Source organism: Ranitomeya variabilis, chromosome 1 (genome assembly GCF_051348905.1).
Source record: "Ranitomeya variabilis isolate aRanVar5 chromosome 1, aRanVar5.hap1, whole genome shotgun sequence".
Lineage (NCBI taxonomy): Eukaryota > Metazoa > Chordata > Amphibia > Anura > Dendrobatidae > Ranitomeya > Ranitomeya variabilis.
Window position 1 is genome coordinate 1028620914 of NC_135232.1, and position 16875 is coordinate 1028637788.

At 44.4% G+C, this 16875-nt stretch overlaps 1 protein-coding gene across 1 annotated transcript in view; it reads left to right on the plus strand.

Annotated features, from left to right (window-relative positions):
- Positions 1 to 16875, plus strand: part of LOC143793050 (cytochrome P450 4V2-like) — a 187142-nt gene that overhangs the window by 54277 nt on the left and 115990 nt on the right. The window contains exon 8 of the mRNA XM_077279638.1: positions 14858 to 14960. Within this exon, the coding sequence (XP_077135753.1) occupies positions 14858 to 14960 (103 nt within the window). The remainder of the gene's footprint in view (positions 1 to 14857; positions 14961 to 16875) is intronic.

Sequence of the window (16875 nt, forward strand, 5' to 3'; positions counted from 1 at the left end):
CCATACTGTTTCCTCATACATGCCCCCATTCACCTGTACTGTTTCCTATTACATGCCCCCATTCCCCTGTACTGTTTCCCCATCTCCCCCTTTGCTCTTCATTTTGTGTCCTCAAATCTCCCCATTACATTAAATCCCTCCATCCCCACTCCAATTGTCCCCACACATAATAAATCCCCCATCTCCACTCCAATTCTCCCAGCACATAATAAATAACCCCATTTCAACTCAAATTGTCCCCCCATGCACTTAATCTTCGGTGTCTTCATCTCCACTGGAGCACTTACCACCAGTGTTCGCCTCTGCAGCGCGAGTCCTGTATGCATGGCTCCCCCATCCTCCCATTCTGTTTGCATGGCTCAGCTCCCCCATTCTCCCATCTGGTATGCATGGCTCGGCTCCCCCCTCCCATCTTGTATGCATGGCTCCCCCATCCTCCCATCCTGTATGCATGGCTTGGCCCCCCCATCCTGTATGCATGGCTCGGCTCCCCCATCCTCCCATCCTGTATGCATGGCTCTGCTCCCCCATCCTCCCATCCTGTATGCATAGCTCCCCCATCCTCCCATCCTTTATGCATGGCTCCCTTATCCTCCCATTCTGTATGCATGGCTTGGCTCCCCTATCCTCCTATCTGGTATGCATGGCTCGGCTCCCCCATCCTCCCATCCTGTATGCATGGCTCCCCCATCCTCCCATCCTGTATGCATGGCTCCCCCATCCTCCCAACTTGTATGCATGGCTCGGCTCCCCCATCCTCCCATCCTGTATGCATGGCTCCCCCATCCTCCCACCCTGTATACATGGCTCTGCCATCCTCCCATCCTGTATGCATGGCTCCCCCATCCTCCCATCCTGTATGCATGGCTCGGCTCCCCCATCCTCCCATCCTGTATGCATAGCTCCCCCATCCTCCCATCCTGTATGCATGGGTCCCCCATCTTCCCATCCTGTATGCATGGCTCCCCCATCCTCCCACCCTGTATGCATGGCTCCCCCATCCTCCCACCCTGTATGCATGGCTCCGCCATCCTCCCATCCTGTATGCATGGCTCCCCCATCCTCCCATTCTGTTTGCATGGCTCAGCTCCCCCATTCTCCCATCTGGTATGCATGGCTCGGCTCCCCCCTCCCATCTTGTATGCATGGCTCCCCCATCCTCCCATCCTGTATGCATGGCTTGGCCCCCCCATCCTGTATGCATGGCTCGGCTCCCCCATCCTCCCATCCTGTATGCATGGCTCTGCTCCCCCATCCTCCCATCCTGTATGCATAGCTCCCCCATCCTCCCAACCTTTATGCATGGCTCCCTTATCCTCCCATTCTGTATGCATGGCTTGGCTCCCCTATCCTCCTATCTGGTATGCATGGCTCGGCTCCCCCATCCTCCCATCCTGTATGCATGGCTCCCCCATCCTCCCATCCTGTATGCATGGCTCCCCCATCCTCCCAACTTGTATGCATGGCTCGGCTCCCCCATCCTCCCATCCTGTATGCATGGCTCCCCCATCCTCCCACCCTGTATACATGGCTCTGCCATCCTCCCATCCTGTATGCATGGCTCCCCCATCCTCCCATCCTGTATGCATGGCTCGCCCATCCTCCCATCCTATATGCATGGCTCCTCCATCCTCCCCCATCCTCCTCCATCCTCCTCCTGTCCTCCCCTGTCAGTCATACTCACCTTTCTCACACCGCGTGGCGCTGAACTTCACGGCATCTCTGTCCCGCTGCAGCTTCTTCCTGTATGAGCGGTCACGTGGTACCACTCATTAAGGTGATGAATATGCATCCATATTCATCACCTTATTGAGCAGAACCACGTGACCGCTGAGGACAGGACGAGCTGCCAGCGCTGAGACGGAGTTGCAGGCACCGTTGGAGGAGGGTGAGTATGACGTCTTCAAGGAGGTGGGGAGGTGGGGTGGAGGGAGGTAGGTGGGTAGGGGCGGGTGGTTGACCCCAGACTTTATAAAAAAAAAAAAAACTTGCTCAAGTGTGCCCCCTGCATCCTGGCACCCTAGGCACGTGCCCTCAAGTGCCTAGTGGCAAATACAGCCCTGTATATATATATATATATATATATATATATATATACACTCACTGGCCACTTTATTAGGTACACCTGTCCAACTTCTTGTTAACACTTAATTTCTAATCAGCCAATCACATGGCGGCAACTCAGTGCATTTAGGCATGTAGACATGGTCAAGACAATCTCCTGCAGTTCAAACCGAGCATCAGTATGGGGAAGAAAGGTGATTTGAGTGCCTTTGAACGTGGCATGGTTGTTGGTGCCAGAAGGGCTGGTCTGAGTATTTCAGAAACTGCTGATCTACTGGGATTTTCACGCACAACCATCTCTAGGGTTTACAGAGAATGGTCCGAAAAAGAAAAAAAATCCAGTGAGCAGCAGTTCTGTGGGCGGAAATGCCTTGTTGATGCCAGAGGTCAGAGGAGAATGGGCAGACTGGTTCGAGCTGATAGAAAGGCAACAGTGACTCAAATCGCCACCCGTTACAACCAAGGTAGGCCTAAGAGCATCTCTGAACGCACAGTGCGTCGAACTTTGAGGCAGATGGGCTACAGCAGCAGAAGACCACACCGGGTACCACTCCTTTCAGCTAAGAACAGGAAACTGAGGCTACAATTTGTACAAGCTCATCGAAATTGGACAGTAGAAGATTGGAAAAACGTTGCTTGGTCTGATGAGTCTCGATTTCTGCTGCGACATTCGGATGGTAGGGTCAGAATTTGGCGTAAACAACATGAAAGCATGGATCCATCCTGCCTTGTATGGAGCATCTTTGGGATGTGCAGCCGACAAATCTGCGGCAACTGTGTGATGCCATCATGTCAATATGGACCAAAATCTCTGAGGAATGCTTCCAGCACCTTGTTGAATCTATGCCACGAAGAATTGAGGCAGTTCTGAAGACAAAAGGGGGTCCAACCCGTTACTAGCATGGTGTACCTAATAAAGTGGCCGGTGAGTGTATATATATATTTTATACACAGTGGGGAGAAAAAGTATTTAGTCAGCCACTAATTGTCTAAGTTCCCCGACTAAAAGATGAGAGAGGCCTGTAGTTGACATCATAGGTAGACCACAACTATGAGAGTCAAAATGTGAAAACAAATCCAGAAAATCACCTTGTCTGATTTGGCAAGATTTATTTTGCAAATTATGGTGGGAAATAAGTATTTTGTCATTAACAAAAGTTCATTTCAATATTTTGTTATAAATTCTTTGTTGGCAATGACAGAGGTCAAACGTTTTCTGCAAGTCTTCACAAGGTTGACACACACTTTTGGTGGTATGTTAGCCCATTCCTCCATGCAGATCTCCTCTAGAGCAGTGATGTTTTGGGCACGTCGCTGGGCAACACGGACTTTTAACTCCCTCCAAAGGTTTTCTATGGGGTTGAGATCAGGAGACTGGCTTGGCAACTCTACGACCTTCATATGGTTCTTACGAAGCCACTTCTTCATTGCCCTGGTGGTGTGCTTGGGATCATTATCATGCTGAAAGACCCATCCACGTTTCATCTTCAGTGTCGTTGCTGATGGAATGAGGTTTTCACTCAAAATCTCACGAAAGGTTGACCTTTTTAGGGTCGACTCATGTTTTGCGAAACCCGACTTTTTGAAAAGTCGAGTCGGGCGAAATCGGCTGATTACTGTGAAAAGTCGAGGATCGGCCGGAACACGAAACCCTATGCACGTCAATGGGGATATTAATTTTTTTTTTCTCTCTCTCTCTCTCTCTCTCTCTCTCTCTCTCTCCCCCTCCGTCCCATATTCCCCTCCGTCCCAGCACAGAAAATCTCGTGTTACACATTGCAAATCCCTTCTGCGCACAAGCGATAAAATGATGATAGCCGTGCACGCCCCTAACCCCTATGTCATCACTCTGCCCACACTCCTTCATTGGCTGAAAAAATGGCGCTAAACGCGTCATACGAAACGCGACTTTGGCGCCAAGATCGCGTACCGCATGGCCGACCCCACACAGGGATCGGGTCGGGTTTCATGAGACGCCGACTTTGCCAAAAGTCGGCGACTTATGAAAATGAACGATCCGTTTCGCTCAACCCTACTCACGATACATGGCCACAATCATTCTTTCATGTACACGAATCAGTCATCCTGGTCCCTTTGCAGAACAGCCCCAATGCATGATGTTGCCATCCCCATGCTTCACAGTAGGTATGGTGTAATTTGGATGCAACTCAGCATTCTGTCTTCTCCAAACACGACAAGTTTTGTTTCTACCAAATAATTCTACTTTGGTTTCATCAGACCATATGACATTATCAGAATACTCTTCTGGATAATCTAAATACTCTCTAGCAAACTTCAGACAGGCCCGGATATGAACTGGCTTAAGCAGGGGGACACATCTGACACTGCAGGATCTGAGTCCCTGGTGGCATAGTGGGTTACTGATGGTAGCCTTTGTTATGGTGGTCCCAGCTCTGTGCAGGTCATTTACTAGGTCCACCCATGTGGTTCTGGGATTTTTGCTCACTGTTCTTTTGACCATTTTCACCCCACGGGGTGAGATTTTGCGTGGAGCCCCAGATCGAGGGAGATTATCAGTGGTCTTGGGTTGTAGGCTTGTCGGAAGAGGTGGGTCTTCAGGCTCTTTTTGAAGGTTTCGATGGTAGGCGAGAGTCTGATGTGTTGTGGTAGAGGGTTCCAGAGTAGGGGTGATACGCAGCTTAATAAAAGTCATCACCCATTAGATTATACATCGAATTTTATTGAAGAAACCTCCCAATGATAACAGTATAATCTCCAAAATGAATAAAAATTCAAAATACACTGTTCCAAATTATTAGGCAAAGTAGAATTTCTAAACATTAGATATTTTTTAAAGAACTGAAAATGCTCATTTGTGGAATTTGCCGCATTAGGAGGTCACATTCACTGAACAAAAAAGCTATTTAACTCCAAAACATCCTAACAGGCCAAGTTACATGTTAACATAGGAGCCCTTCTTTGATATCACCTTCACAAATCTTGCATCCATTGAATTTGTGAGTTTTTGGAGAATTTCTGCTTCTATTTCTTTGCATGAAGTCAGAATAGCCTCCCAGAGCTGCTGTTTTGATGTGAACTGCCTCCCACCCTCATAGATATTTTGCTTGATGAAACTCCAAAGGTTCTCTATAGGGTTGAGGTCAGGGGAAGATGGTGACCACACCATGAGTTTATCTCCTTTTATTCCCCAGCAGCCAATGACTCAGAGGTATTCTTTGCAGCATGAGATGATGCATTGTCATGCATGAAAATGATTTTGCTCCTGAAGGCACATTTCTGCTTTTTATACCATGGAAGAAAGTTGTCAGTCAGAAACTCTATATACTTTGCAGAGGTCATTTTCATACCTTCAGGAACTTTAAAGGGCCCTACCAGCTGTTTCCCCATGATTCTGGCCCAAAACATGACTCCTCCACCTTCTTGCTGACGTCGCAGCCTTGTTGGGACATGGTGGCCTTCCACCAACCATTCACTACTCCATCCATCTGGACCATCCAGGGTTGCTCGACACTCATCAGTAAACAAGACTATTTGGAAATTTGTCTTCATGTATGTCTGGGCCCACTGCAACCGTTTCTGCTTGTGAACACTGTTTAGGGGTGGCCAAGTAGTAGCTTTATGCACCACATCCAGCCTTTGAAGGATCCTACACCTTGAGGATCGAGGGACTACAGAGGCACCAGCAGCTTCAAATAATTGTTTGCTGCTTTGTAATGGTATTTTGGCAGCTGCTCTCTTAATCCAATGAATTTGTCTGGCAGAAACCTTCCTCATTGTCAGGAACATGAGGTATTTGATTGTGTATTATCACGCACACCGAGCTCTGCTACATCCAGGAGCAGAGAACAGACTCTGTGGGCCATTCCGACCCCCCCTCTTCTGCCTGCTGCTATGTGTGTAATTCAAAACCCTCACTAGAATTTATGGCTGTAGCTGCAAATACCAGTCTTTGTGAAAACTACTCATTCCCCCCTCCCATCTAATACTAGTTGGAAATGGTGTAAAGACCTGAGTTTCTTTGTTCGAATAAAGTTATATATAGCGGCACCGATTTGGACTAGAGAGATAAGAATTATATATTCCGGATGTCCATCGGTATATTTATAACTCACTGAAGGAGGTAGCAGCTAAACGCAACGAGTGTAAAGTGCGGATTTCTCAGTAAGTGGTTCAGGTAATTACTCCGTGTTCACACCTAAAAGAATGCCCCTGACTTGGGGAACATCATGAGCATGGTGTCGTACTTATGCGAGGTTCACACAGCAAGTTATGCATAAAAAATAGTTTTCATATCCTAAGTAAAGGGGAGGTGTCAGCCTCTAAATGATGTCACCACAGCGGGAGTGCCTGGGTTTGAGCTAAGAATATCTTAGTGAGACAGCATTCCAGCGTCTTGTGTCCGGGGTCCAGCTGCTCTCTACATATGTGCTATGCATCTAGATGTTTTTATCCTCCTAAGCCACAGGCCAGCCAAGATGATATCATGACATAACGACCTGTAAGTGTTCTTTTCAAGTTTAATCCCATTTTATTTGTAATTTGTACTGTACACATGATTTTGTCTTCTTTATAATATCTTTTATACTTTGAAAACACTGCCTACCTTTTTATGGAGTAACATATATCATTTACTAGCGTGTTATCCCAGTTCTATAAATGAACTTTTGTGTAACAATTATAGTGGAGCACTCAGGAATCTCTTGGCTTGAGACAAATAAGCAGCAGAACCAAGTATAGTGATAAGTCTGTATTATTCAAAAACAAACACTGGTGCACTGCGTGAGCAAGTTCAAAACACAGCAAATAAGGTGAAAACAGGATAAGTTCCTTGCAGCTCTGCTGCAGGCAAAGTCAATATTCAAATGCACAAACATGGGTGCAGTACGTGCACAACAGTTCTAGTGGACGGCAACAGGGTTCTTCTTAGGAATAGTTCGTTAGCAGCTCTGCTGCAGGCAAAGTCTAAAGGGAGTAGCACTTTCTGGGGAAATGCAGATCATAAGACACAGTTCAAACCAAGGCTGGCAGTACTAGCAAAGAGTCCAGAAACAGTCAAATAAACTAGCAGTGGAAACCAAACAAGATTAGCTGTAGCAGGATGAGTTTACATGTCCCAGCAGGCAGGAGAAGAATGCAGAGTAATGCAGGAGAACCTCTGAGAGCTGAGAAGGTTTGCTGAATAGGCAGAGCCAGTTTATCTGAAGAGGGGAAGTCTCTTGTAGCACAAGCCAGGGACTCAGGAAGAATACACAAGCAAGGAGTAGTGTTGAGCGATACCGTCCGATACTTGAAAATATCGGTATCGGATAGTATCGGCCGATACCCGAAAAGTATCGGATATCGCCGATACCGATACCCGATACCAATACAAGTCAATGGGACACCAAGTATCGGAAGGTATCCTGATGGTTCCCAGGGTCTGAAGGAGAGGAAACTCTCCTTCAGGCCCTGGGATCCATATTACTGTGTAAAATAAAGAATTAAAATAAAAAATATTGATATACTCACCTCTCCGGAGGCCCCTGGACATCACTGCTGGTAACCGGCAGCCTTCTTTGCTTAAAATGAGTGCGTTTAGGGCCTTTCATGACATCACGGCTTCTGATTGGTTGCGTGCCGCTCATGTGACCGCCACGCGACCAATCACAAGCCGTGACGTCATTCTCAGGTCCTAAATTCCGAATTCTAGGAATTTAGGACCTGAGAATTACGTCACGGCTTGTGATTGGTCGCATGGCGGTCACATGAGCGGCACGCGACCAATCAGAAGCCGTGACGTCATGGAAGGTGCTGAACGCGCTCATTTTAAGCAAAGCAGGCTGCCGGTTACCAGCGGTGATGTCCAGGGGCCTCCGGAGAGGTGAGTATATCAATATTTTTTATTTTAATTCTTTATTTTTTACATGGATATGGATCCCAGGGCCTGAAGGAGAGTTTCATCTCCTTCAGACCCTGGGAACCATACACTGGGAACTTCCGATTCCGATTCCCGATACCACAAAAGTATCGGATCTCGGTATCGGAATTCCGATACCGCAAGTATCGGCCGATACCCGATACTTGCGGTATCGGAATGCTCAACACTAGCAAGGAGTATTAAGCAAACCAGGCTTATAAAGACAGGGAAGTCAGATCACATGAGCAGATTTGAGGCAGCAGACGCCATCTTGGAAAATGGCAATAAAGCACCACAGATGAGCAAGGAATCCAGAGTCCTTCTATGTCGCTTCCTCTGAAGTTAATTACGCTACTGATTTGGGTTGGCTCCGAACCCTTTAATCCTTAGGAAATCAGAGCTGGTGGCAGCATACTTTGTTCTGTGCGATTGGGAATCTTGGTAGAGACGGCGGCGTTGATAATTATTGTTCCCGCCTTAGTGGGAGTAGTTATATCGCCCTCGTTGCAGCATGCCCAATAGCCAGTACATAGCAGGCAGCCTTTCTGGTGACTAATTACCCTACATGCAGTACCTAGTCTGACCTGAGAGTAAGGGGGGTGCCAGAGAGCTGCATGTGAGCCAGTGTTTTTGTAGCTCTTGATGGTTTTTGCCACTGCACTTGGAGACACTTTCAAAGTTTTCCCAATTTTTCGAACTGACTGACCTTCATTTCTTAAAGTAATGATGGCCACTCATTTTTCTTTACTTAGCTGCTTTTTTCTTGCCATAATGCAAATTCTAACAGTCTATTCAGTAGGACTATCAGCTGTGTATCCACCAGATTTCTGCACAACACAACTGATGGTCCCAACCCCATTTATAAGGCAAGAAATCCTATTTATTAAACCTGACAGGGCACACCTGTGAAGTGAAAACCACTCCCGGTGACTACCTCTTGAAGCTCATCAAGAGAATGCCAAGAGTATGCAAAGCAGTCATCAAAGCAAAAGGTGGCTATTTTGAAGAACCTAGAATATAAGACATAATTTCAGTTGTTTCACACTTTTTTGTTAAGTATATAATTCCACATGTGTTAATTCATAGTTTTGATGCGTTCAGTGTGAATGTACAATTATCATAGTCATGGAAATACAGAAAAATCTTTAAATGAGAAGGTGTGTCCAAACTTTTGATCTGTACTGTATACACAGATATACACTATACATGTACACACATTATACACTCACCGGCCACTTTATTAGGTACACCTTTCCAACTTCTTGTTAACACTTAATTTCTAATCAGCCAATCACATGGCGGCAACTCAGTGCATTTAGGCATGTAGACATGGTCAAGACAATCTCCTGCAGTTCAAACCGAGCATCAGTATGGGGAAGAAAGGTGATTTGAGTGCCTTTGAACGTGGCATGGTTGTTGGTGCCAGAAGGGCTGGTCTGAGTATTTCAGAAACTGCTGATCTACTGGGATTTTCACGCACAACCATCTCTAGGGTTTACAGAGAATGGTCCGAAAAAGAAAAAAAATCCAGTGAGCGGCAGTTCTGTGGGCAGAAATGCCTTGTTGATGCCAGAGGTCAGAGAAGAATGGGCAGACTGGTTCGAGCTGATAGAAAGGCAACAGTGACTCAAATCGCCACCCGTTACAACCAAGGTAGGCCTAAGAGCATCTCTGAACGCACAGTGCGTCGAACTTTGAGGCAGATGGGCAGCAGAAGACCACACCGGGTACCACTCCTTTCAGCTAAGAACAGGAAACTGAGGCTACAATTTGTACAAGCTCATCGAAATTGGACAGTAGAAGATTGGAAAAACGTTGCTTGGTCTGATGAGTCTCGATTTCTGCTGCGACATTTGGATGGTAGGGTCAGAATTTGGCGTAAACAACATGAAAGCATGCATCCATCCTGCCTTGTATGGAGCATCTTTGGGATGTGCAGCCGACAAATCTGCGGCAACTGTGTGATGCCATCATGTCAATATGGACCAAAATCTCTGAGGAATGCTTCCAGCACCTTGTTGAATCTATGCCACGAAGAATTGAGGCAGTTCTGAAGGCAAAAGGGGGTCCAACCCGTTACTAGCATGGTGTACCTAATAAAGTGGCCGGTGAGTGTATATACTTTATATATATAGAAACACACACTATATAAAGTATATACACACAGAAACATTCAGTTTAATACAGTATATACAGTATGCTCACATGCATATACAGTTTATATATATTTACACAATATACTCCACACAAGCAGTATACAAATATAACATACATACACATACTATATACTGTATGCACATGTGTGTGTATATATATATATATATATATATATATATATATATATATATATATATAATTGTCTGTGGTCCATTTCCGTCTGTTTGTCTGTAACGGAAATCCCGCGTCGCTGATTGGTTGCGACCAATCAGCGACAGGCTTTACTATTGATGCAGCCTATGCAGCATCAATAGTAAAAAAATAAAATGTTAAAAATAATAATAAAAAAAAAAATCATGCTATTCTCACCTTCCGGCGGCCTCCAAAGCCTTCCCCATCCTCGCGATGCTCTCGGCAGCTCCGTTCCCAGTAATGCTTTGCGAAATGACCCCAGATGATGTAGGATCACATGAGACCACTACGTCATCACGGGTTATTGTCGCAAAGCATCACTGGGAACGGACCTGGCGAGAGCATCGCTAACTCCGGGGCTGGATCCGGGGGCCGCCGGAAGGTGAGTATATAACTATTTTTTATTTTTTTATTTCAATAATTTTTTTAACAGGGATATGGTGCCCACACTGCTATATACTATGTGGGCTGTATAATATACTACGTGGGCTGTTATATACTCTGTGGCTGTGCTATATACTATGTGGCTGCGATATACTACGTGGCTGTGCCTGTGCTATATACTACATGGCTGTGCTATATACTACGTGGCTGTGCTATATACTAAGTGCACTGTGCTATATACTACGTGGATTGTGCTATATACTATGTGGACTGTGCTATATACTACGTGGGCTGTGTTATATACTACATGGACTGTACTATATACTACGTGGATTGTGCTATATACTACGTGGACTGTGCTATATACTATGTGGACTGTGCTTTACACTACAGAGGCTGAGCCTGTGCTATATACTACGTGGCTGTGCTATATACTACGTGGCTGTGCTATATACTACGTGGCTGTGCTATATACTACATGGACTGTACTATGCACTACATGGATTGTGCTATATACTATGTGCACTGTGCTATATACTATGTGGGTTGTGTTATATACTATGTGGACTGTACTATATACTACGTGGATTGTGCTATACACTACGTGGACTGTGCTATATACTATGTGGCTGTGTTATGTACTACGTGGACTGTACTACATACTATGTGGGCTGTGTTATATGCTACGTGAGCTGTGTTAGATACTACATGGCTGTGCTATATGCTACGTGGGCTGTGTTATATGCTATGTGGCTGTGCTATATACTACATGGGCTGTGCTATATGCTACGTGGGCTGTTATATGCTACGTTTACGTTTACTGAACAAGTTTTGTCATACATATTCTAGAATACCCAATGCATTAGAATCGGGCCACATTCTAGTATATATACTGTATATATATATATATATATATATATATATATATATATATATATACTCACATGCACCACAGATATACACAATCATACTATATACTGTATATATGCATACACATACCATAAACACATATACAGACACACTGTATACTGCACATGTACACACACAGATACACATATACATGTATACATACCAGGTTCTGTGGCTTCACTTGTACAGATCCATTCCCAGGACAGTGCTAGGAGCAGCCATGATGAAGACTCAGGAGGAGATGACACACACACACAGGGCTGCAGGCATCTTCAGTTCCTGGCCCAGCTCTGACCTCTGCTGTGCTGAAATCAGGCCCCTCCCCTTCAACTTCTAACCTGACTGCAAGGAGAAAGAGTGAGGGGGACTGGAGGGGGGTTTGGGAGAGACGCTCCGGGACTACAGAGGATGCACAGCGTTATTCACTGCTGTGCACCCCCTGTGCACTTCATAAAGGGGCTGCAGATGCAGGGGCCCCCCTTTATGAGTGGGGGCCCCAGGCATCTATCTGGTCTGCCTGCCCCAAATGCTGGCCCTGCACACAGGCTCTCCATGCATGTGTTGTGACTGTCACACAGCCGTGACAAATGCAGCTGCAGCGCGGGACACCTGATTATCGTCAGTGCTCCAGTTATCCGGGTTCCCATTGCAGCTTCTTCGGTAAGTGTTATAACTTGCCGAATAAGGAGGGAGCAGATGATATTTGCTCATGTCTAGTAATGATGTCTTCTCCTGACAAGAGGAACGGTCATGCCCACTTGTCAGCATATTCATACAATTCAAGGAGGGATACAAAAGATACTGTACACATGAAGAGTTCTTAAAAAAGATACTCCAGCATTATTATTTCTTACAAGTATTTACTACAATACACACATTAGTAGACTGGCAGGCCTACTTTAAAGGGGTTGTCTGATCATAAGCTGCAAATCTGCAGTCACTCTATGTGTCTGCACACTTGTGAATCCTCACATTGCACACATAATGCATGTTTTCAAAATTGTCTGGTGTGACTTGCATACTTCCGGCCACATTCTGACTAGACTGTATCCAGGATTGCTCAATACACTTGCATTGAGCAAGTCTGCACCCATCTAGTCGGCGCTTTACTGCATGTATGCAAATCATATACTTGTGGTCATGGTCCCGCTGCTCCTGGCTCTGGCATCGGAGAATCCTGAAAGCACACAATTAGTGCGATATGAGGATTCACAAGTCTACTGTCACATACAGCTTAAGACCAGACAACACCGTTAAGTAATATATATACACTATATAGACAAAAGTATTTGGCCACCTATAGGAGCTTTTATCGCATGTCATTCTACATCCATAGATATTAATATGAGTTTGTCATCCTTTGCAGCTATATAAGTTTCACTTTCTACAAGATTTTGGGAATTTTTCCTTATTCGTCCAGAAAAGTATTTGTAATGTCAGACCCTGATGTTGGCTGTTATGGTGGATGTCATGCCTCTCTGTGAGGCCAGAAAAGTTCATCCAGATCAAAATTATCCAACCATGCCTTTATGAATCTTGCTCTGTGCACTGGAGCACAGTCATGCTGGAACATAATAGGGCATTTCCCAAATTTTTCCCAAAAAGCTGGAAACCTAAAATTGAGTACTGTTGAATAAATAGCATAAGATCTGGATGAATTCATAATTATTAATAATAAATATTTATATTTCCATATCATAACAGCCCCCTTACACCACTTCACTGTGGTGTTTCATAGTTGGTCAGTATTATGCTTTCATGCTTTTTTGGAATATGTATCTTCTGATCTCTGATATGGGTTCCTTATACCTGTGGACTGAGCAGTATTCCTAGTTGCATTACACCAGATCATTATGAATTTACTCCCTAGTCGCTAGAGATTTATATTTAGGGCTGCAAATATCGTTTTTCATTATCAACAATTCTGAATTCATCTTCATCTTATGTTATTTATTCAATATTACACTATCTTGTCAATTTTTTATGTTTTGCTACTTTATGCACAGTGGACATTAATATATTTCATTATTATAGTGTAGTAAATTCAATTGTTCATTAACTTTTATTTCAATCATGGCACTTCCCTTTCCCTCTTTTTTATAATATTTTTTATCATGTTTCAAAATTCTATTAAATAATTTGTTTTAAAAAATGTATCAGATAAAGTGATTTGCATATAATTATTGCCTGATGTTCTGTTTTAATACAAATTTGTTAGTTCTATAATTTTAGTGTTATTCGTCGGACGTTATATACTGTATACTTTTGAATATTTTGGTATTTTCCTCTTATGTAAGTTATTAGTTCCTTTAATAGGCGCATCCCAAAATCATTTGCCATATAGTGCATGTTACAACCAATTTATCTCATTCCCCAATGTGAAGTGATCACTGCTATAACACCATAACTAAAAATGAATCAAAGTATGAATACCTAACCCAAGCTTATGCAGTTATAATGAGATTTATGAGAGATACAGCAATCACCCAGCTAAGTGTAGCCTACACTATTCACATACACGAAGAAGAGGGTGGAGGCTGTTCAATGGTGTGCTCAGTTTTCTTAAGCTGACCTCAAGTTTCTACAATAATGAAAATGTATCACCTAATAAGTGTTAGATCAATGTGATCTCTTGATTATCTCTAACAGTGATGTAGACATTAAATGGAGCAGTCGCACACATTCTCGATCACTGCTTAGTTCAAATGGTGGATATGGGACTCTTGTAATTGTGATCAGTGAGGGTCTCAATGGTTGGATGCTCTGCATGTGTTGGTGCTCAGGGTGAGTCCTAATGGGAGAACATTCTGATATTTCACACTCATCACCTATCCTATTAATAAGTAATATGTTTTGATTAAGGTAAAACTCTTTTAAAAGAGTTTTCTTAAAACCCCAATTTCCATGGGCAGATGTTAGCTTGCTGATCATTGGGGATCTGAGAACTGGTTTCCGGAACTCCAAAAACTGGGTCCTGCAGAGTCCTATCTTGAATAGAGTGGAGATGCAGGTGCTTAGCCTTCACTTCATTCATTGTTAATGGGACTGCTGGAAATAGCAAAGAACTTTACTCATCTCATCTTACTCCAGCAGTCACATAGAAAATGAACGGAGTAAAGGCCAGACATGTGTAACTCCGTTATATTCAAGATGGAGCTTTGTTTTGCCCCGTTATCTGGATTGCTTGGGATAGAGGAAAACTTGTGATTTTGCATAAAAACCTTTAATGATCTTTAATAAAAAATATGACCTGAATTTCTATACTTTTACCAGGGCCACGATACAACGGCTGCGGCCATGAATTGGTCATTATATTTGCTGGCATCTCACCCAGAGGCACAGCTACAAGTCCATAAAGAGTTAGATGAAGTATTCGGTATGTCTTCATTACGTTTGTATTTCCTACTCTTTATTTCAGTTTTTCATACAAGTCTATGCTTCTTAATATTTGATACCATAAAAGAAAATACAATATAATTAAGTATACATTCAAAAAATTAGTTGCTTTTTAAAATGAGATGAAATTGTAGCATTGCTTTTCATAATACATCTCTACTAGGGTTGAGCGACTTTCATTTTTTTAAGATCGAGTAGGGTTTTGGGAAACCCGATTTTGTCCAGAGTCGAGTCGAGTGCAGTCGGCCGATTATCGCTAAAAGTCGGGGATCGACCGAAACACGAAACCCAATGCAAGTCAATGGGGAAGCATAGTCGGCAGTGAGTGGAGGCCAGGAAAACACCTACAGTGCCCATTTTAATGCCAAAAACATCCATTCTTGTTTCTGAAGCTTGCCAATCTTAATTAACTGTATAATAATAGTTGGGCATAGGGAATTGGGGGAAAGTTGTGGGGGGAGTAGGGCTGGCTCAAGTTTTTCGTGGGCCCAGGAAATGCGGACTACGTCACGGCGGTGTTGCAGGGAAAGGTAAGTATTTAAAAGTTGCAAGTGCTGTGATCCTGAGCAAGCAGGGGGGGCCCACTCGTTCGCATTGCCACTGGCACAGGGCCCCTCAAAGTACGGCGGTGTGTTTGCATGGCGGGGGCGCCTCCCACCAGCAGCGACACTTTTGCGTACTCTGAGGGGCCCTGTGCCAGTGACGTCGCCAACGAGTATGCCCCCCCACCTGATGAAGGAACCTGCACTTTCATCTGCACCTTCCTCTTTGTCCCTGTGTAAGGTGGTATAACATGCGGGAAGGGGAACCTTACTTTCAGCAGGGACAGATTCTGGCTGTGTAGAGTACAAGGGGAATGTAGTGGTCTAGGTCAATGTACCAGCAGACTCATTTAGCAGTGGCTGGGCAATGGGCAGGATGAGGAGGAAACAGATATAGGGCCAAAGAATAAAGTAGGCTACATGCAGTTCAAAATTGGTAACAGGACTAAACAGGCGGCATTGCTTTGTTCAGTGGAGTAGCAAACCCAAGAGCAGCAGACACTGTTTCAAGGGCCTAACCACACTAGTAGGCCAAATGCAGTTTAATATCTGATAGTATAGGGCGAAAGCCAGAATGTGGAAGCTCAGCTTTGTTCAGTTGAGGACAACACCAGGGAGGGGCAGACACCTTTAGTAGGCCGGAAAAGCCTATTGCATTTTTTAAAATGGTAATTTGGAGCAGAAGGTTGAAGCTCAGCTTTATTTAGTTGAGGGCAACACCAGGGAGGGGCAGAAGCCGTTAGTAGGCCCTAACCACCATTTTTTTTTTTTTTAAAACCACTTAATGAGAGCCGGAAGGTTGAAGCTCAGCTTTATTTAGTTGAGGACAACACCAGGGAGGGGCAGAAGCCGTTAGTAGGCCCTAACCACCATTTTTTTTTTAAAACCACATAATGAGAGCCGGAAGGTTGAAGCTCAGCTTTATTTAGTTGAGGACAACACCAGGGAGGGGCAGAAGCCGTTAGTAGGCCCTAACCACCATTTTTTTTTTAAAACCACTTAATGAGAGCCGGAAGGTTGAAGCTCAGCTTTATTTAGTTGAGGACAACACCAGGGAGGGGCAGAAGCCGTTAGTAGGCCCTAACCACCATTTTTTTTTTTTTTAAAACCACATAATGAGAGCCGGAAGGTTGAAGCTCAGCTTTATTTAGTTGAGGACAACACCAGGGAGGGGCAGAAGCCGTTAGTAGGCCCTAACCACCATTTTTTTTTTAAAACCACTTAATGAGAGCCGGAAGGTTGAAGCTCAGCTTTATTTAGTTGAGGACAACACCAGGGAGGGGCAGAAGCCGTTAGTAGGCCCTAACCACCATTTTTTTTTTAAAACCACTTAATGAGAGCCGGAAGGTTGAA